Source organism: Alligator sinensis, unplaced genomic scaffold (assembly GCF_000455745.1).
Source record: "Alligator sinensis unplaced genomic scaffold, ASM45574v1 scaffold1530_1, whole genome shotgun sequence".
NCBI classification, from domain to species: domain Eukaryota; kingdom Metazoa; phylum Chordata; order Crocodylia; family Alligatoridae; genus Alligator; species Alligator sinensis.
This window is the reverse complement of record NW_005843280.1, coordinates 45,648-61,335: the sequence shown is the minus strand read 5'-3', so window position 1 is coordinate 61,335 and position 15,688 is coordinate 45,648. Positions and strand designations below refer to the sequence as shown.

Genomic DNA, 15,688 nt, shown 5'->3' with positions numbered 1-15,688 from the left:
CCAGGGACACGTTCCAGCTCCACGTCCCCTGTGAAATCAGGGACCTGGGCCGGATTGTGGCAAGCCAGGGTGGAGAGGGAGGACTTGCTCCTTCAGAATCATCCCTTGTTGTCCAGCCCCACTGCCCTTGGGCCAGGCTGTGCCCTCATGCCCAGGACCAGTCACTGAGGTGAGGAAGTCGCTTCCATCCACCATAGCCGGAGTTTTGTCGCAGAGTTCAGCGGTTGCAGCTCGTTTTGTGGAAAGCTCCGTATGTGGTTGACCAAGTGGCCTGGCCCAGCCTAGAGCATCTGAGCAGCCTCAGAGCAGAGGGCTTCTTCTAAGGGCTGTGGGTTCAACCGGGCTCCTAATGCACCGGTGATAGTCCCACAAGGGCTTCGTGACCTGCCCCTGGGTGTCAGCCCTCAGCAGGGATGGGGTGACCCAGCCCAGCCCCTTGCACAGTGGGGTTTGTCTCTCCCCAAGCGTGGGGCTCTGGGGCCCGAGGGGGACTAGGTGTACTGCAGGGGGTAGGCCTGCCAGCTGCCAAGTGACGTCCACCTGCTCTGTCTCCAGACGCCCGGGACTCCATTGCCAAGGTGGCATATGGTCGTGTGTTTGGCTGGATCGTCTGCAAAATAAATGAGCTGCTGGCCGAAAGTGTGGACCCTGATGTAGAGCTGAGGGAAATCGGTGAGTCCTAGCTGTGCCATGGCCCGGGACTGAGAGCAGGCAGGGTTTGGGGTCTTGCTGGGTCTGCAGCTGGCTCGTGAGTTGAGGGCACGATGATCTTGGTGCTAGCGGTGTGTGAGGGAGAGGGGTGCAAGGCAGTGACGTCATGGGGCAGAGAGACGGGAGGCAGGTCCCTGGCTGCAGGTGTCTGCGGTAGGGTTGGGGTTCATGGGGGCTTGGCCCCAGGGCCGTGGCAGGGGCTAAGCCGAGGCTGGTCTCCATCACTATCCCCATCCTCCCCAGGGATTCTGGACATCTTTGGGTTTGAGAACTTTGTGGTAAATCGCTTCGAGCAGCTTTGCATCAACCTGGCCAATGAGCAGCTGCAGCACTTCTTCAACCATGTAAGTCTGGAGAGGGGCACAGCAGGGATCTCACTTGTGGCTCTGGTGGGGAGGGGCAGTGACCTTGTCTGGGGGGGAACCTTGCTTTGCCTTGGGGCCAGGCACAATGACCACGTCTCACTCCTCCACGGCTCTACTGGGGTCACCCCTGATGAGGGCCAGCACCAGGCAGCCACACTCGGGGTTAGCAGGAACAGTCACTCTGATGTCCAGGGGTGGCGGGGAGAGGGGAAGTTGCCAGGTTGAAGTCTGCTCTTGCTGCTGGGAGCTCTGACCTGCCCCTTACCCCTCAGCACATCTTCCAGCTGGAGCAGGCCGCCTACCGGGAGGAGGAGCTGCCCTGGGAGACCATAGCCTTCACAAACAACCAGCCCATCCTGGTGAGTGACCCAAGCTGGGCTGGGCACAGGGAGGCCCCAGAAGCTGCAGAAGGAGGCCTCTTGCCACAGCTCTGTGCTGAGTGCTGCCCTGGGGGCAGGCTCTCCATGCATGCAGGGGCAGGGGCAGGGATGGGAGCAGGCGGTCGGGTTTGCTAAGGGCCTCATGTCTTTGCTTCCCACGCTGCAGGACCTGCTCCTGGCCAAGCCACTGGGGCTACTCTCCCTCCTGGACGAACAGAGCAGATTCCCGCAGGTACAACCCAGGGCCTGGAGGCAAGCGGGGTCAGAAGGGATGTGGCACAGGCTGCTCCAGAGTAGTAGTTCTCAAACTTTTTTGTACCAGGACACATTTGTAATCATCAGTGGCCAGTACTGACTCAGTGCCCGTCACTCCCAGCCTCATGCCCCAAGTGCGTGGAGCAGGGCGTGGGTGTATGGGGAATGGAGGGGCCCAACAAGCCCCTCACAGGCTGGAACTCTGCCAGCCTGCAAGGGAAAAGCCACATTTTTATCCTTTAAAGGAGAATCCATTTTAAAAGTTTGTTCACGACCCTTTTGTAGCGGGCCAGTAGGGGTCGCTCCTGCGTTGAGCCGCCCACCTCCCTGCGCCCGCTGCCACCATCCAAGGCTCTGGACTCACTTCTGGCTCTGTGCACCTTGGAGAACACAGGCCTGATCGTCCAATGGGTGCTAGACCCAATACAAGCACTTGGGGCACTTCCCAAGTCAGGGGCTGATTAGGAAGCCTCCCTTAGTCCACCGACCTAAGGGGCCTCCTTGGCATAATTTAGTCCCACCCCTCAATAAGTCTCCACACCGGTCACAAAGGAGAACTTTATTGATTACAGGGGTAGGGCGGAGACAGGGTAAAAGGTAGAGCAATATCATAGAAATCTTACAGGAATATCAAAGGAATCCCATAGAGCAAACCAGGGTGGCTGAGGTAGCCGTTTCAACACGCATCTGAGTTACTGAAGCTAAATATCTGATCGGATCTCTAGTAGCTTACTCACTCGCATCGTCCAGAGGTGCTTGTTGTTTCCTCTGGAGGCAGGGCACTCTTGGAGCATGCCGTGATGAGGAGAGAGCCAGGTTCGGATTCACCTGGATGACCGCATGGCTAATGGCTGCCCTTCTTCCTGGCCCCGGCCTTTTTATCACCTCTCTGACCTCAGCAGCCCGGTCCAATCGAAGCTGCCAGTGCTGGCTACAAGACGACCAATTAAAAAAAGCATCCTTGGCTACCTGGGCCTGTGAGCGGGGCTTTTCCCCCCTCCCCAGGTGACCAGAGCATCTGCCTCCGAGGCACCAGGCTTTTGTCATGTAGACAGGGGGGAAGATCCCCCGCCCTGAGGGATTCAACAGCAGCCTCTCACACTGGCAGAGACAGATTTCTGGAGCGGGGCACAGACAGTGGCATTTCTACCACACCTTTCATATATTACAACCCACTTTTGGGTCGCAACCCACGGGCTGGGAAATGCTGGTCCAGAGGACGTCTGAGGGATAACAGTGGCCTTGTCTGCAGAGGGTGTTGGTGCTGGAGAGGGCTGGAAGAGCTGAGAGCTGAGGTGCTGCCACCGGTGACTGGCAGCAATGCTGGAGAGTCAGGCAATCCAACTGCAGACCAGCCAAACAGTGCTCTGCTTGCCCCTGAGTCCCCCAAGCCCTCACCTCCTCTCTTCCAGTGCACGGGGGGGCCTGGGGCTGGGGCTGGGTCTGGGGCCATTCTGTGAAATCTCCTCTGTTGCAGGCGACTGATAAAACCTTTGTGGACAAACTGAACAGCAGTTTCAAAGGGAACGTGCACTTCCAGCTGGTGCGGGGCCGGGTGCCAAGCTTCAGCATCCTCCACTATGCAGGCAAGGTAATTGCTGTTTGCGATGTAGGATGCCACACTCCATCATGTAGGCCAGGGGCTGGCAACGTACAGCCCCAAGCCAGATCCAGCCAGGAAGAGATTGGATTTGGCTTATGAAGGCCACTTGCTCTGAGATGGCACCCCTCCGTGTTGCCATGGCCCCTAGGCGGTCAGGGCCAGGTTTCTGCCCCTGCATCCCCTCCCTGTTCCTCTTCAGGGCCTCTTCTCCTGAAGACTTGTGGGAATACAAGGTTTCCTTCCTGCTGGCCCTGCGGAGGCTGAGGAGGTTCACTTGCTCCTTGAGGGGAAGTGGGGTGGGGTCCTACAGTGGCTGCTTCCTGGCTGTAGCAAGGGAAGAGGGGAGGGAGCCCCACTCCAGCCTAAGGAAAATCGGCATCTTTGCAGGCAAGTCCAAGGCGGTGCATTGACTACTCTTCTGCCCTCCCCAGGGTGCGGCTGGGTGGCTATGCCATAGTGCAAGCCTCCAAGGCCAATGCTGCACTTGGCACCTATAATCACTCTTTGTCTGGGAGCCTGAGACCGTCTCTGGGTGTGTGGGCACTGCTTGCAGCTGCCTGTGAGGAAGGTGTGCAAGCATTCAAAGGAAGGGAGAGAAGTGACTGCGACCTCACTAGAGTCCTACAAGATGTGTGGCCACAGGCACATTGCATGACTCACCCTCCCCCAGCCTGTGATGCCCTGAAGCTCTGTTGTTGTGTTTGCACTGTGGGGGGACGGGGCAGTTACAATCCTTGCATGTGTATGTGCAAATGCATATGCAAAGTGGAGGCCGCACCCAAGTCCTGGGATGCTGCCCATGTGGCTTGTGGCCCCACGTTGTGCCTGTTGCTACCTCACTGCACGGTTGCTCAGGTGGTGCTGCTCCTGCAGGTGCAGTATTCTGCCAGCGGCTTCCTGGAGAAGAACCGGGACACCTTGCCAGCCAACATCCGTGGCCTCTTCATCAATAGCATCACCCCGCTGCTGAGTGTGCTGTTCACGGGTGCGTTCCCCTGCGGCGGCAAGCACCCGGGGTGCAGGGTCACCAGGGATCCCTGAGCTCCCAGGCTCTCCTGAGGGTAGGGGGAGGGGATCAGTGGCCCTGGGCTCTGTGAAGCGAGCCAGTGGTAGGAACTATGCTCTGCTCAGGTCCAGCCATGGGTGCTGATGCCAGGATGGTGTTGAGTGTTGCCCCCTCACTGCTCTGCCAGGTCCACCAGCCCTTGGTGCACTCTCTGGTCCCCATGCCACCAGGGCGGGCGCTGGGGGCTATAGCAGCAGCAGTGTCACCCTGGGAAGTTCCTGATTGTCTGGGAGCTCTGGCAGTAAATCTATGAGTGTTCCCTGACAGACTGCTAATGAGGCAGGACCCTGACCCCTGTGTGGGCTGCAGGGAGGGGCCCCAGGGCTGGGAGTCTGTCTGGGAGAGGGGCATGTGGTTTCTCTGGGGAGGAGGTTTTGTGTCTTGCTGCTGCCTGGTTTGCCTAGGTTGAGGGGCCAGGTGGCTGTAGGACTCGATGGTTCCTCTTCCTTCCTTCAGCCACCATCTCCCGGACAGGGACTCTGATGCCTCACATTAAAGCCAAGGTAAGAGCCGCAAGGCCATGGGGCAGTTGATACCCAAGCCTCCTGGGTCCAGTTCCCCTGTGTCTGTGATCTGAGGGACACGGGGTGGGGGGAGTGGCTCTGTGTGTTGGACCACCTCCCCAGTGGAAGTGGCTGTCCCAGGAGCTGGGGAATCTCCCTCCTGGAGCAGAGCTGCGGGCACCAGTCTGGGATGGTTAGGGGCAGCCCATGTTGTTTCTTTGCTGGGCTGAGCAGGAGATCCTGGGGGTCCTATCCCTGAATCTCTGCTCCTCTCTATGTGACACGGCTCCCCTCCCCTGGCCTCCCCTGACAGTTGCATGCTCGCTTCATGTCCTGTGACATCCACCTGTTGCTCTCTTCCCTGGAAGCCCCCAGACATGCCCCATGGGTGATGCAGGGCTTAGGGGTAACATGGGAACATCTGTGTCTGGTTCCAGGTGCCTCTGGGAGCAGGCGACAACTTCAACAACACAAGGAAGCAGTCGGTGGGAGCCCAGTTCCGGGTATGATGCACCTGCTTCACAGTACGGGACCCATAAGAGGCAGGGAAACCCTGGAAAGGCCTCCAGGAGCCCCAGTCCAGGCCAAAGCTCCTGGCAGAGAATGCCCAAGCTGCAAGCCCAGGATGTTGTGTGGTGAAGTATCCTGGTCACCACTGTGGGGAGGGAGGTGGCACTGCTGCAGCCCAGCGAGCGCTGCAGGGAGGGAGGTGGCACTGAGAGGACCCAGGCATCTGGGACGTGCTGGTAGTCACTCCTCAGCCTGGAGTGACACCTGTCTCTCCCCCTGCAGCACTCACTGTCTGTGCTCATGGAGCGCGTGTACTCTGCCACCCCCCACTTTGTGCGCTGTGTCAAGCCCAACAGCCGGAAGGAGCCAGGTGTGGCTGACAGCCAGGTGCTGCTGCAGCAGGTGAGGGTAGGGCCATTTCACTGCAAGGCAGGGTAGGGCAGAGTGGGGATTGGGCCTGGAGCAGGCCAGACTCCCGGTGGGGAGGGGAAGAAACCAGCTGGCTGGGCAGCAGGGATATCGGATGCTGGTTGGAGCAGGGAAGCTCTCGACAAGCTTCCAGTGCTTGACAATCCCCAAGTGTGAAGCCCAGGGTTCATGACCCCTGAGCACAGGAAGGGGGAGACCTGCCTTGCTGAGCACAAGTTCACACCCATAGCCCCTCATGCCCTGTCGTGTGCCCTGGTGCATAAGTCCTGGGGACGCAGCTCCCAGGCCAAGGCTGTGGGTTGCCTGTTGGGTTGGTTATGTGGGGCAGGCTGGGGTAGTTGCATCAAAGAAGGACACAGTGATACAGCAAGAGTGGGGTTGTGTAGCCAAGGGGAATGTGCAGGGACTGCATTGGGGAGCAGCAGCTGTGCTGGGGCCTGGGGTGGGTGCTAGAAAGTGGCAGGGCAAAAGCCTCTGGCACAGTACCTTGGCTACAGCTGCATTAAGCCCTGGGGAGGTGCACTGGGCATAGGGTGAAGGGTCCCCCCAGGCACTGCACTGAGGAGGCCATTCCTGGGCCACACAGCCCAGTCTGGTGACTGCATGTCTGAGAGGAAACTGTAGAAGTTCAAGACAGTTTAGAGAAAAGTAGCATAACACTTCTAGGCCTGGAGCCTGCCCTGGCCGGGGTGGTCAGGAAGCCCTATCTGTTCCTTTTATACAAGATGAGGTTCAGAGGTGACTGGTCCCCATCTCAGGGCACCTGGACGAGCAGCAGATCTGAAGGCTGAGGATTCTTGGTCTGATGGGCAGAGGCCTAACAAGCTGTGGCTGGGAGCAGCCACTAGAGAAGCTCCAGCTGGAAACCCGAGCTTCACCTGAGGGTGGGCTGTGTTGGGTTCTCAACCTCCCACCTCTTCCAAAGTGATGCACCCAGAACAGCCGGACACTGTCACACCAGAGATGCTGCATTGTGCAGAGCGATGCTCCAGCCTGGGCCCTGCAGGAGCCCAGACCTGGTCATAGCCCACTGGGGCTTGGCCCCGTGGGTCTCTGACCCATGCTGTGCTCTTCCCCAGCTCAGGTACAATGGGCTGCTGGAGACCATCCGCATCCGGCGAGAGGGCTTCTCCTGGCGACCGTCCTTTGAAGAATTTGTACAAAAGTGCGTTGGTGCCATGGGGGAGGGAAATGATCCTTGTTCTGAGCATGGAGGCGGGGGGGGCGGGACACAGATTCACCACCCTCCTTGCTGTGCTACTGAATCAGCCCTGGGAGTCAGGGGTTTGCATCTCACAGGATTGTTTCTGGCAGGTACCGAATCCTCCTGATCAAGCCGGATGCTGATCTTTCGAAGGAGAGGTAAGGACTCGGCTCTTACCTGCAGGTCACCAACAGGACTGGGGCTTTCTGAAGCATGAGCCTTGCCAAATGGACTTTGCTGCGTTGTGCTGCTGGGTGGCCTGTGGTAGGGGAACTGGGTAGGAAGGACTGGGTGGAGGGGTCTGGCGCAAGAGTCAGAAGACCTGGTTACTTTGAGAGAAAAGGGCAGCAGGGCAGAGCCTGCAGTTGGAGGCAGGTAGCGGAGAAAGGGTTAGCTACAGGGCAATAAGCAGCCAAGTGGAGGGACTGTAGTGCTGCGGCTAATTGCTTGAGAGCTAGCCACACAGCTATAGGCCCACAGGATAGAGCCTCAGGCAGGTGAGGGAAGCAACTGCAGCCCCATTGGGCAAGCAGCAGCAAATGAGACAGATTACCCACTGGGCCTGGGGAAATGCACCTGTGGCCTTGGGAAGGCACTGCCTGGAAGGGTGGAGCTCGGGATATAAGCCCTGGCTCCTGTGTCAAAGGAAACAGAAGGTCCAGGCTTTGGGAAAGAGGAGCTCCTGCCAGCCCAGGCCATCAGGGAGAAGAAGCTGCAGGCTGGGAAAGGTAACCTAGGGTGGTGGGTCTCAATCTTGTTGAATTCAAGGCACTCCTCAGCAGACTGGAGATGTTCAAGATGAGCTTGTACAGCCGCTGATTAAGGATGATCTAGGTGTAGCAATGCCTGCGCTCTGCTAGGGGGATTTCCTAGGCTTCTGGGCTGTGCTAGTTGCCCCCCACCCCCTTTCTGCTCCATGTGTCAGGGGGCTTTTCAGTCTCCCCCAGAGGCGCTGGTGCTGCTGCATTCCAGGCTGGGGATGGGGACTGGGCTGTGCCAATGCTCCTGCTGGCACCAACCCTGCAAGGTCCTGGCTAGAGGGTCTTGCCTCTGTGCTCAGGCACAGACCGATGCTGCACTGGGGCAGGAAAAAAATGTTCCCTTTGGTCAGACTTGTCTGGACTGGGGGTGGGGGGGCTGCCTTCCCCTTCAGCCTGTGCCTGGGATGTCTTGAGTATATATTAACCTCTTACAGAAGCAGGATGTTGGCTGCTGTGGCCCCCTACTTTACCTGTGGCAGGTTAGAGTGTTAGGTCTGGGCTGTGTCAGGGTGATTCATTTTGCTCAGAGGTTGGACAGTGAGTTTGGGCGATTTGGACAGGGCTGATCCTGCCTTAGGAGGTCTCTGCCAGCCCCACATCTCTCCCGATTCTATGAATAGAGCAGTTCTATTGCAAAGAACTCAGGAAGACTGCAACAGGACAGAATGGTTTTAACTCTCTGAATTCCTATTGAAATGTTTGGGTTTATCTTGTGAATCATGTTGGCACACCTGGCAGTGCCAATATTGTGTAGTACCCCATGGCACCCTTGAAAGAGTCTCAAGATCCTCTCCTGGTTGACAATAGCTTCCCTAGAGGCTGGGAGGGGGCCAATGGATTTGGATGAGGTTTTGCAGTGAAGTAGCAATGCAGACTGGGGTTTAAGTATTTTAACTGGAAGCCATTTGCTGATGTTTGTGCATGGCTTGGAGGCCACACAGCAGGGTGCCTGGGGCACTCCCTGCCTTGAGCCCTGCCCTGGGAACTAAGGCTGTGTGAAGCTTCACCAGCTGTTTTGTTTTGACTTGTTTTGAGCTCAAAACAGTGAAACTGAAATGAAATGGAGGGCTTCGAAACAGCCCCAAAATGAAATGAGGGCAGTTGAAACGCTTTGAAAGTTTCAAAACGTTTCAAGTTTTGAAGCTGAAGCTGGGCTTTCCTGCAGGGAAACAGAAAGTAAGGAGAGGGAAGGGGAAGAGAGGGGAAGGACTGCTCTCATATTAACTGTGTAGCTGGCCAGTGACTGTGATCATTCCCTGAGGTCCCTTCCAATCCTAATGCTCTGGGGGAGGGATGGAAAAACAGCATACAAGGCAGCATTGTTTGAACTGGCCTGCTTTCCGCCTTGGGGTCAGTTATTGAGCTATTTTCCAGCAGCTCAGCAGTGTCAGACGACAAAGGCTACCATTCATTTCCTGCTTGCTAGCCTAGCAAGAGGGATTTTGGAATATCTTTTTCTTTCTTCTACACGCTTTTATTTTATTATTCTATTCATTGATTTATTCTTTTCAATTTTATAATTCTATTGGATAGGATTACACTATAGAATTTAATTTATATAGGAAGGGAAATACATTTATATTTTATTTCTATACATTTAAAGCTTGCAGCATACATACATCATTATAGAATGTATATAGAAAGGGAGGTGCATTTGTTTTCTATACATACCTTGCAGCACACACACATACATTGTCAAATTTATATAGGAAGAGAGATATACTGTATTTGTTTTTATACCTTTATAGTTTGCACCACACATACATTATAGAATTTATATAGGAAGGAAGTCATATTTATATTTGTTTTTATACATTTATAGTTTCTTTGCACCCACACACACTATTGAATTTATATAGGAAGCAAGACACATTATATTTGGTTTTATACGTTTATAGTTTCTTCTTTGCACCCACCCACACACACACTATTGAATTTATACAGGAATGTGAATACATTTATATATTTGTAGAAAAGCAAGACATGAAAGCCACCATGAAGCGTGGTGGAAAGGCAGGTGGTGGCAAGACTTCAGGGAGGAGCGGAAGAGGGGGTTGAGGGAGAGGTGTAAATTTGCCACCCTCCAAACTGAGTCGCAGCCTCTTTCCTCCAGGTAGAAGGGATGAGGCTTCCACAAACAGCAAGGAGAGGGTAGCAGTGCCAGTGCCACTGCCTGTGCCTGAGACTGCATCCCCTCCATGAGCACCAGCCATAGCCCCCCCCACCCATGACAACAAGAAGCAGCAGCACCAGCATAACAGCTTCCTCCATCCCCATTTTACTTCCCAAGCTGAGCCTTCCAGTACCAGAGGAAGAGCTAGAGCTGGATCTGGATCTCAGTGCCCTAATAAGGGACATTCTGGGGAAGGAGGCAAAATCATCCAAGTTTGTGCTCCACACCCTTCAAGTTTCCCCTAGAGCCCTTCCTCGAGGTCACCAAGACCATCAGCACTGGCGATACTCTCCTTAGCCAGGTGATCCCCATAGTGAAGGAACTTCAGAGCCAAATGGAGAGCTTCCAGGGCATCAGTGTTCCTGGCTGGGGCAAGCCGCTGTCACCAGACATGCAGGCACTGGTGAGGTGGCTGAAGGAAGACAGGGATTCCCTGTCCTATGCTAGCATGCCATCCACCAGCCAGTCTTCTCCTCCACCACAGGCTCTGCCAATGTGGGCAAAGGGCATGGCTTCCATGGGGGGGGAGCGTCCAGAGGCACCAGATCCCACCATCAGGCAGGTAGTGCTCAGGTCTTGGTGGCTGCCTATGTCACCGAGGACGTGAAGCCACTGCTGTGCGACCCCTTGGCCTACTGGGCAAGCTGTGGCCGGATCTGGCCGTGGTTGCGTACGAAAATCTGTTCTGTCCACCAACCAGTGTGCCAAGCGAGAGGGTGTTCAGCATTGCTGGGGATGTTGTGACACCCCACCGTACCTGCTTGGATCCTGGTTTGGTAGAGCAGCTGGTGTTCCTCAAGGTGAACCTCCCACTGCTGAGGTTCCCCAAGCTCCAGGTGCAGATGGAGTGAATGCCACCCTCTTCACTCCATCGTACCTATTTCCTTTTTAAAATTTTTTTAAAACCATTTAATGCCCCAGTCTCAGAGCTGGAGAGGGCACTCACTGCATCATCAGCCAGCAGGGGAAGAACACGTCCTGCTGAGGTCCTGGCTGGGGGAAGCCCATGTCACATCTTTGACAGGCCTGAGGCTTGCTGGTTGCAGTGGAGTTGTGAGGCTCTCAGCTTAGTTGCCTGGGATGCCAGCTTTCGGGTTGAAAAACCCTTCGTTAGGCTGTGTATGCACATTCAGTTGGTGTGTCTGCTGGTCATGGATGGAAGGAATAGTAAAGAAGCCAGAGGCTGGCATGGCACTGGCTATGGGGTAGGACCCAGAGAGTTCTCGTGAACAGATCCATGTCATCCTGGTGTGAAGTGGCCAGTGGTGTCCCTCAGGTGTCCGTGCTTGGACCAGTGTTTTGCAACATCTTTATCAATGATTTGGATGGGGGAATGAAAAGCTTGCTGGCCAAGTTCACGGACGACACCAAGTTATGGGGCAGTGTGGTCACACCAGAAGATAGGTTGCAGTTACAGGTGGACCTGGACAGACTTGAGAATTGGGCAGACCAGAGCCAGATGAAGTTTAACACTTCCAAGTGTAAGGTGCTCCATCTGGGGGCAAACAACCCTCAACATACATACACACAGGCTCGGTGGTGACAGCTAGCCTTGCACCATGGCCAAAAGGAACCTAGGGGTAATTCATAGATTCTTAGACATTAGGGCTGGAAGGGACCTCGAAAGATCATCGAGTCCAGCCCCCCGCCCCAGGGGCAGGAAGTCAGCTGGGGTCATAGGATCCCAGCAAGATAAACATCCAAGTGTCTTTTGGAGTTGTTCAAAGTAGGTGCTTGAACCGCCTCCGGCAGCAGTCTATTCCAAACCTTTGGGGCTTGGACAGTAAAGAAGTTCTTCCTTATGTCCAGCCTGAAATGGTCATGGAGGAGTTCGTGAGTGTTTGACCTCGTCATCCCTTGCGGCGCTCTGGTGAACAAACGATCCCCCAGATCCTGGTGAGCACCCCTTATAAACTTATAGGTGGCCACCAGATCACCCCTGAGCCTGCGCTTTTCCAAGCTGAAGGGTCCCATAGCTCTCAGTCTGTCATCGTAAGGTCTGTTTTCCTGACCGCTGATCACGCGCGTGGCTCTTCTCTGGACTCTCTCAAGCTTCTCCACATCCTTTTTGAATGGTGGAGCCCAAAACTGGACGCAGTACTCCAGCTGCGGCCTCACTAAGGCCGAGTACAAGGGGAGAATGATGTCCTGGGATTTGCTTGAGAAGCATCGATGGATGCAATCCAGTGTTTTGCTCACTTTACTAGCTACAGCATCACATTGAAGGCTCACGTTCATCTTGTGGTCATTCATGACTGCCGTCAAGGTTGCTACCCAGCAGACCCCTGCGGAGCCTATAAGGATGCTGCAGGTTTTTCCTCCCAAGGTGAAGAACTTTGCATTTTTCGGTGTTAAACACCATCAGGTCCTCGTCTGCCCATTTCCTGCGCCTGTCAAGGTCAGCCTGGATCACCCTCCTGTCCTCAGGTGTGGACGCTTTACCCCAGAGTTTGGTGTCATCAGCAAACTTGGCCAAGCCGCTTCTGACACCAATGTCTACATCATTAATGAAGATGTTAAATAGTATAGGCCCTAGGACAGAACCTCAAGGGACCCCACTGGTGTCAGCGCACCACGATGATTGACTTCCATCAATCGCCACCCTCTGGGTCCGACCACGGAGCCAATTCCCCAGCCAGCGGGTCGTGGCGAGGCTGAGGCCGTAGTTAGCCAGTTTTGCCAAGAGGTGATCATGGGATACCAGATCAAAGGCTTTTTTAAAGTCAAGATTTATGATATCAAACTCTTCTCCCTTGTCCAGGTGATAGGTCACCTGGTCGTAAAAGGAAATAAGACTGGTCAAGCAAAACCTACCCGCAACAAACCCATGCTGGCTATTCCTCAGGATGTTGCCGTCAGCCAGTCTGTTAAGAATGGCCTCTTTGATCATCTTTTCCAAGATCTTCCCTGGGATAGAGGCCAGGCTGATGGGCCTGTAGTTTGCCAGATTCACTTTCCTCCCTTTCTTGAAGATAGGCACCACACAGGCCTTCTTCCAGTCGTCGGGCACTACACCAGAGCGCCAGGAGCTCTCAAAGATCCGTGCCGGGGGCTGAGCTATGATGCTCGCCAGCTCCTTGAGTACCCTGGGGTGTAAACTGTCCGGGACGGCTGACTTGAAGGTGAGCAGCCGCTCAAGGTGTTCCTTCACGAGGTCAGAATTGATGGAGGGTAAGGAATCTCCCTTGCCCAGGCCTCTCTGTCCTGTAATGGGCAGGGCGCCCCATGGAATTGGTGAAAAACTGACGCAAAGTACCCATTGTAACCCATTGAAAAACGGACGCAAAGTAATAATTGACCATCGCGTGAATATGAGCTGTCAGTACGAGGTGGTAGTCAGCAGGGCAAATACACTGGCATGCATCAACCGATGCATCTCTTGTAAATCTAAGGAAGTGATACTTCCGCTGTACTCAGCACTGGTGAGACTGCAGTTGGAGTACTGCATCCAGTTCTGGGTGCCACACTTTAAAGTGGATGTGCAAAAACTTGAGCGGGTCCAAAAAAGAGTATGATCAGGGACTTGCAAGGCAAGCCATATGAGGAAAGGATGAAGGACCGGGGCCTCTTTAGCCTAAAGAAGAGAAGGTTGAGAGAGGACTTGATAGTGGTGTACTGCTATATCAGAGGAGTGCATTAGGAGCTCAGTGTACAACTTCACTAGGGCACCCTCAGGGAAGATCAGGACCAATGGATGCAAACTCCTGGAAGGCTGCTTCAGGCTTAATACCAGGAAAAACTCCTTCGCAGTCAGGGTGTCCAGAGTGTGGAATAAACTCCCTCCAGAGGTGGTGCAGTCACCTGCCCTGGAGGTTTTCAAGAGGAGACTGGACAGTCACCTTGCGTCCCTTGGCTGGGGTCCCCTACCCCCAGTTGTCTTCCTGCCTAGAGCAGGGGGGTTGGACCCAATGATCCAGCCCCTAACAATCTATGAATCTAGCTATAAAAACACAACATAACCCATCACACACCACAAGTAACACATAATTTATATATCCAAAACAACATCTCTATTTCTTCCATTCAATTCTTTTATAAAAAGAAAGGCTCTCTGATAGTTTGGCTGCCTGAGATGCTGCTGCTCACAAAGTCATTATTTTATTTTACCTGTTGTCATTTAAACTGGTGGACTGAACTGAGGCTGTAGGGGAGGAGGAGACCTCATTGGAGCACGCTACCGTGTCGTGTAGATGCCCCGGCGCCAGTGGGGGCACGCCGTCTCTGTCTCTCTCTCTCGGTATGCCTTAAGACGCATGCTGGAAAAGAAGCTCCTGCAGGAGAGGAAAGAAAGACTCTGTCACAGTTTGGCTGCCTGAAATGCTACTGGTGCTACTGTGCTAGTGCTCACTAAGTTATTTTATACCTGTTGTCATTTAAAGTGGTGGACCGGGACGAGGCTGTAGGGGAGGAGACCTCATTAGGGCACACTACCATGTCATGTAGATATCCCAGTGCCAGTGAAGGTGCACCTTAACATAGACACAGTCACCCATGTCATGCATTTTGCCTGTCAGCAGCTTGAGGTGCAGTTTCCCAGAAACCCCTGCACCTGCCTCCTTGACACTTGGCAGGCTTCATGGCTTCAAAGGGGGCTATCATCCCTGCAAGTTTCATCTGAATCCGGCAAGAAATGTCAAAGTGATAGGCAGTTTCGTGCTTCCCCATTATAGTCTATGGACGAAATGCTGAAACAGCGTCGAAACAGTTTCAACAATACGAAATGGAACAGCGGTTTCAAAACTAAACGCAACTTGAAACAAAGCGCTGTTCTGTTGAAATGGAACGGTGCTATTTCGCGCAGCCCTGCTGGGAACCTTCCAGGCCGATGAGTGGAAGGGAAAAAATCCCCAGCAGAAGCGCTGTGGGTTTGGGAGGAGGAATGGGACGTGTTAGTGTCTCCAGGCCAGGGCCCTTGGTGACAAGTGACTGTGTAGCCCCTGTTCAGTGTGTCCTGCCATTTAGGAAGCAGCATAGAGGGGTGAGGGGTGCCCCTCCCATCCTGGTGGTGCCTCTTCAGGGCCAGGGGCTGTTTTCACTGCACTGGCTGGAAATGGGCTTTTCACCGTTTTCTCTTCCTTTCTCAGCTGTTTAGAAATTTTGCAGAGCACGGAGCTGGCAGGCTGGAAGTGTGGGTAGGTATGAGGCTGCGTCCCTGAGGCAGGGCTGGGCTGACCTGACCCTGGCAGGGCTGGTGTTGGAATTCAAATGACCCAGTGAGTAATTCAACTAAAATACCATTATTAAATCCAGAGGTCAATAGTTGTACAGTTACTTTAAACAAACGCTTTAAAATACTGTAACAAAATGCTAAGTGTAGAGTAGATAGCAGTGATACAGTACTTATTAATGACCCACACCCATGTAGTAATTACAGTTCCAAGCAGTTGATCACAATGCTTACAACTGAGCTAGCAAGAGAGATTGCAGCTGTCCCACGCTGGCTGGCTCCAGAATATCAGCTCACACTAGCAAAGAATCCATCTTTCCTGCCTCTCTCTCATACCACCCCAGATTTCTCATTACATCACCCTCCTCTGAGTGCTAGAAATGGGTCAGAACCAGCCTAAGCTTTTGGCAGACTAATCTTGTCATTCCCTATGCACAAAACCTTCCTTCTTCCATTGTTGATTCCTCCCTAGACCTCCTGGAGACAACGTCGCTGACACTGTGGCCTACCAATGTCCTTCCTATTGTTCACCCACCTTTTCTCCTGCTTTAGCACATCTCT

The 15,688-nt window shown here is 54.1% G+C and overlaps 1 protein-coding gene across 1 annotated transcript in view; it reads left to right on the top strand.

The window, feature by feature from the left end:
- Positions 1–15,688, top strand: part of LOC102374620 (myosin-IIIb-like) — a gene marked incomplete at its 5' end in the record, with an annotated part of 43,598 nt that overhangs the window by 18,859 nt on the left and 9,051 nt on the right. Inside the window, 12 exons of the mRNA XM_025194707.1 lie at positions 556–672; positions 955–1,055; positions 1,349–1,435; positions 1,623–1,688; positions 3,189–3,302; positions 4,188–4,299; positions 4,837–4,883; positions 5,321–5,386; positions 5,676–5,795; positions 6,902–6,987; positions 7,137–7,184; positions 15,045–15,092. Coding sequence (XP_025050492.1) covers positions 556–672; positions 955–1,055; positions 1,349–1,435; positions 1,623–1,688; positions 3,189–3,302; positions 4,188–4,299; positions 4,837–4,883; positions 5,321–5,386; positions 5,676–5,795; positions 6,902–6,987; positions 7,137–7,184; positions 15,045–15,092 — 1,012 coding nt within the window. The remainder of the gene's footprint in view (positions 1–555; positions 673–954; positions 1,056–1,348; positions 1,436–1,622; positions 1,689–3,188; positions 3,303–4,187; positions 4,300–4,836; positions 4,884–5,320; positions 5,387–5,675; positions 5,796–6,901; positions 6,988–7,136; positions 7,185–15,044; positions 15,093–15,688) is intronic.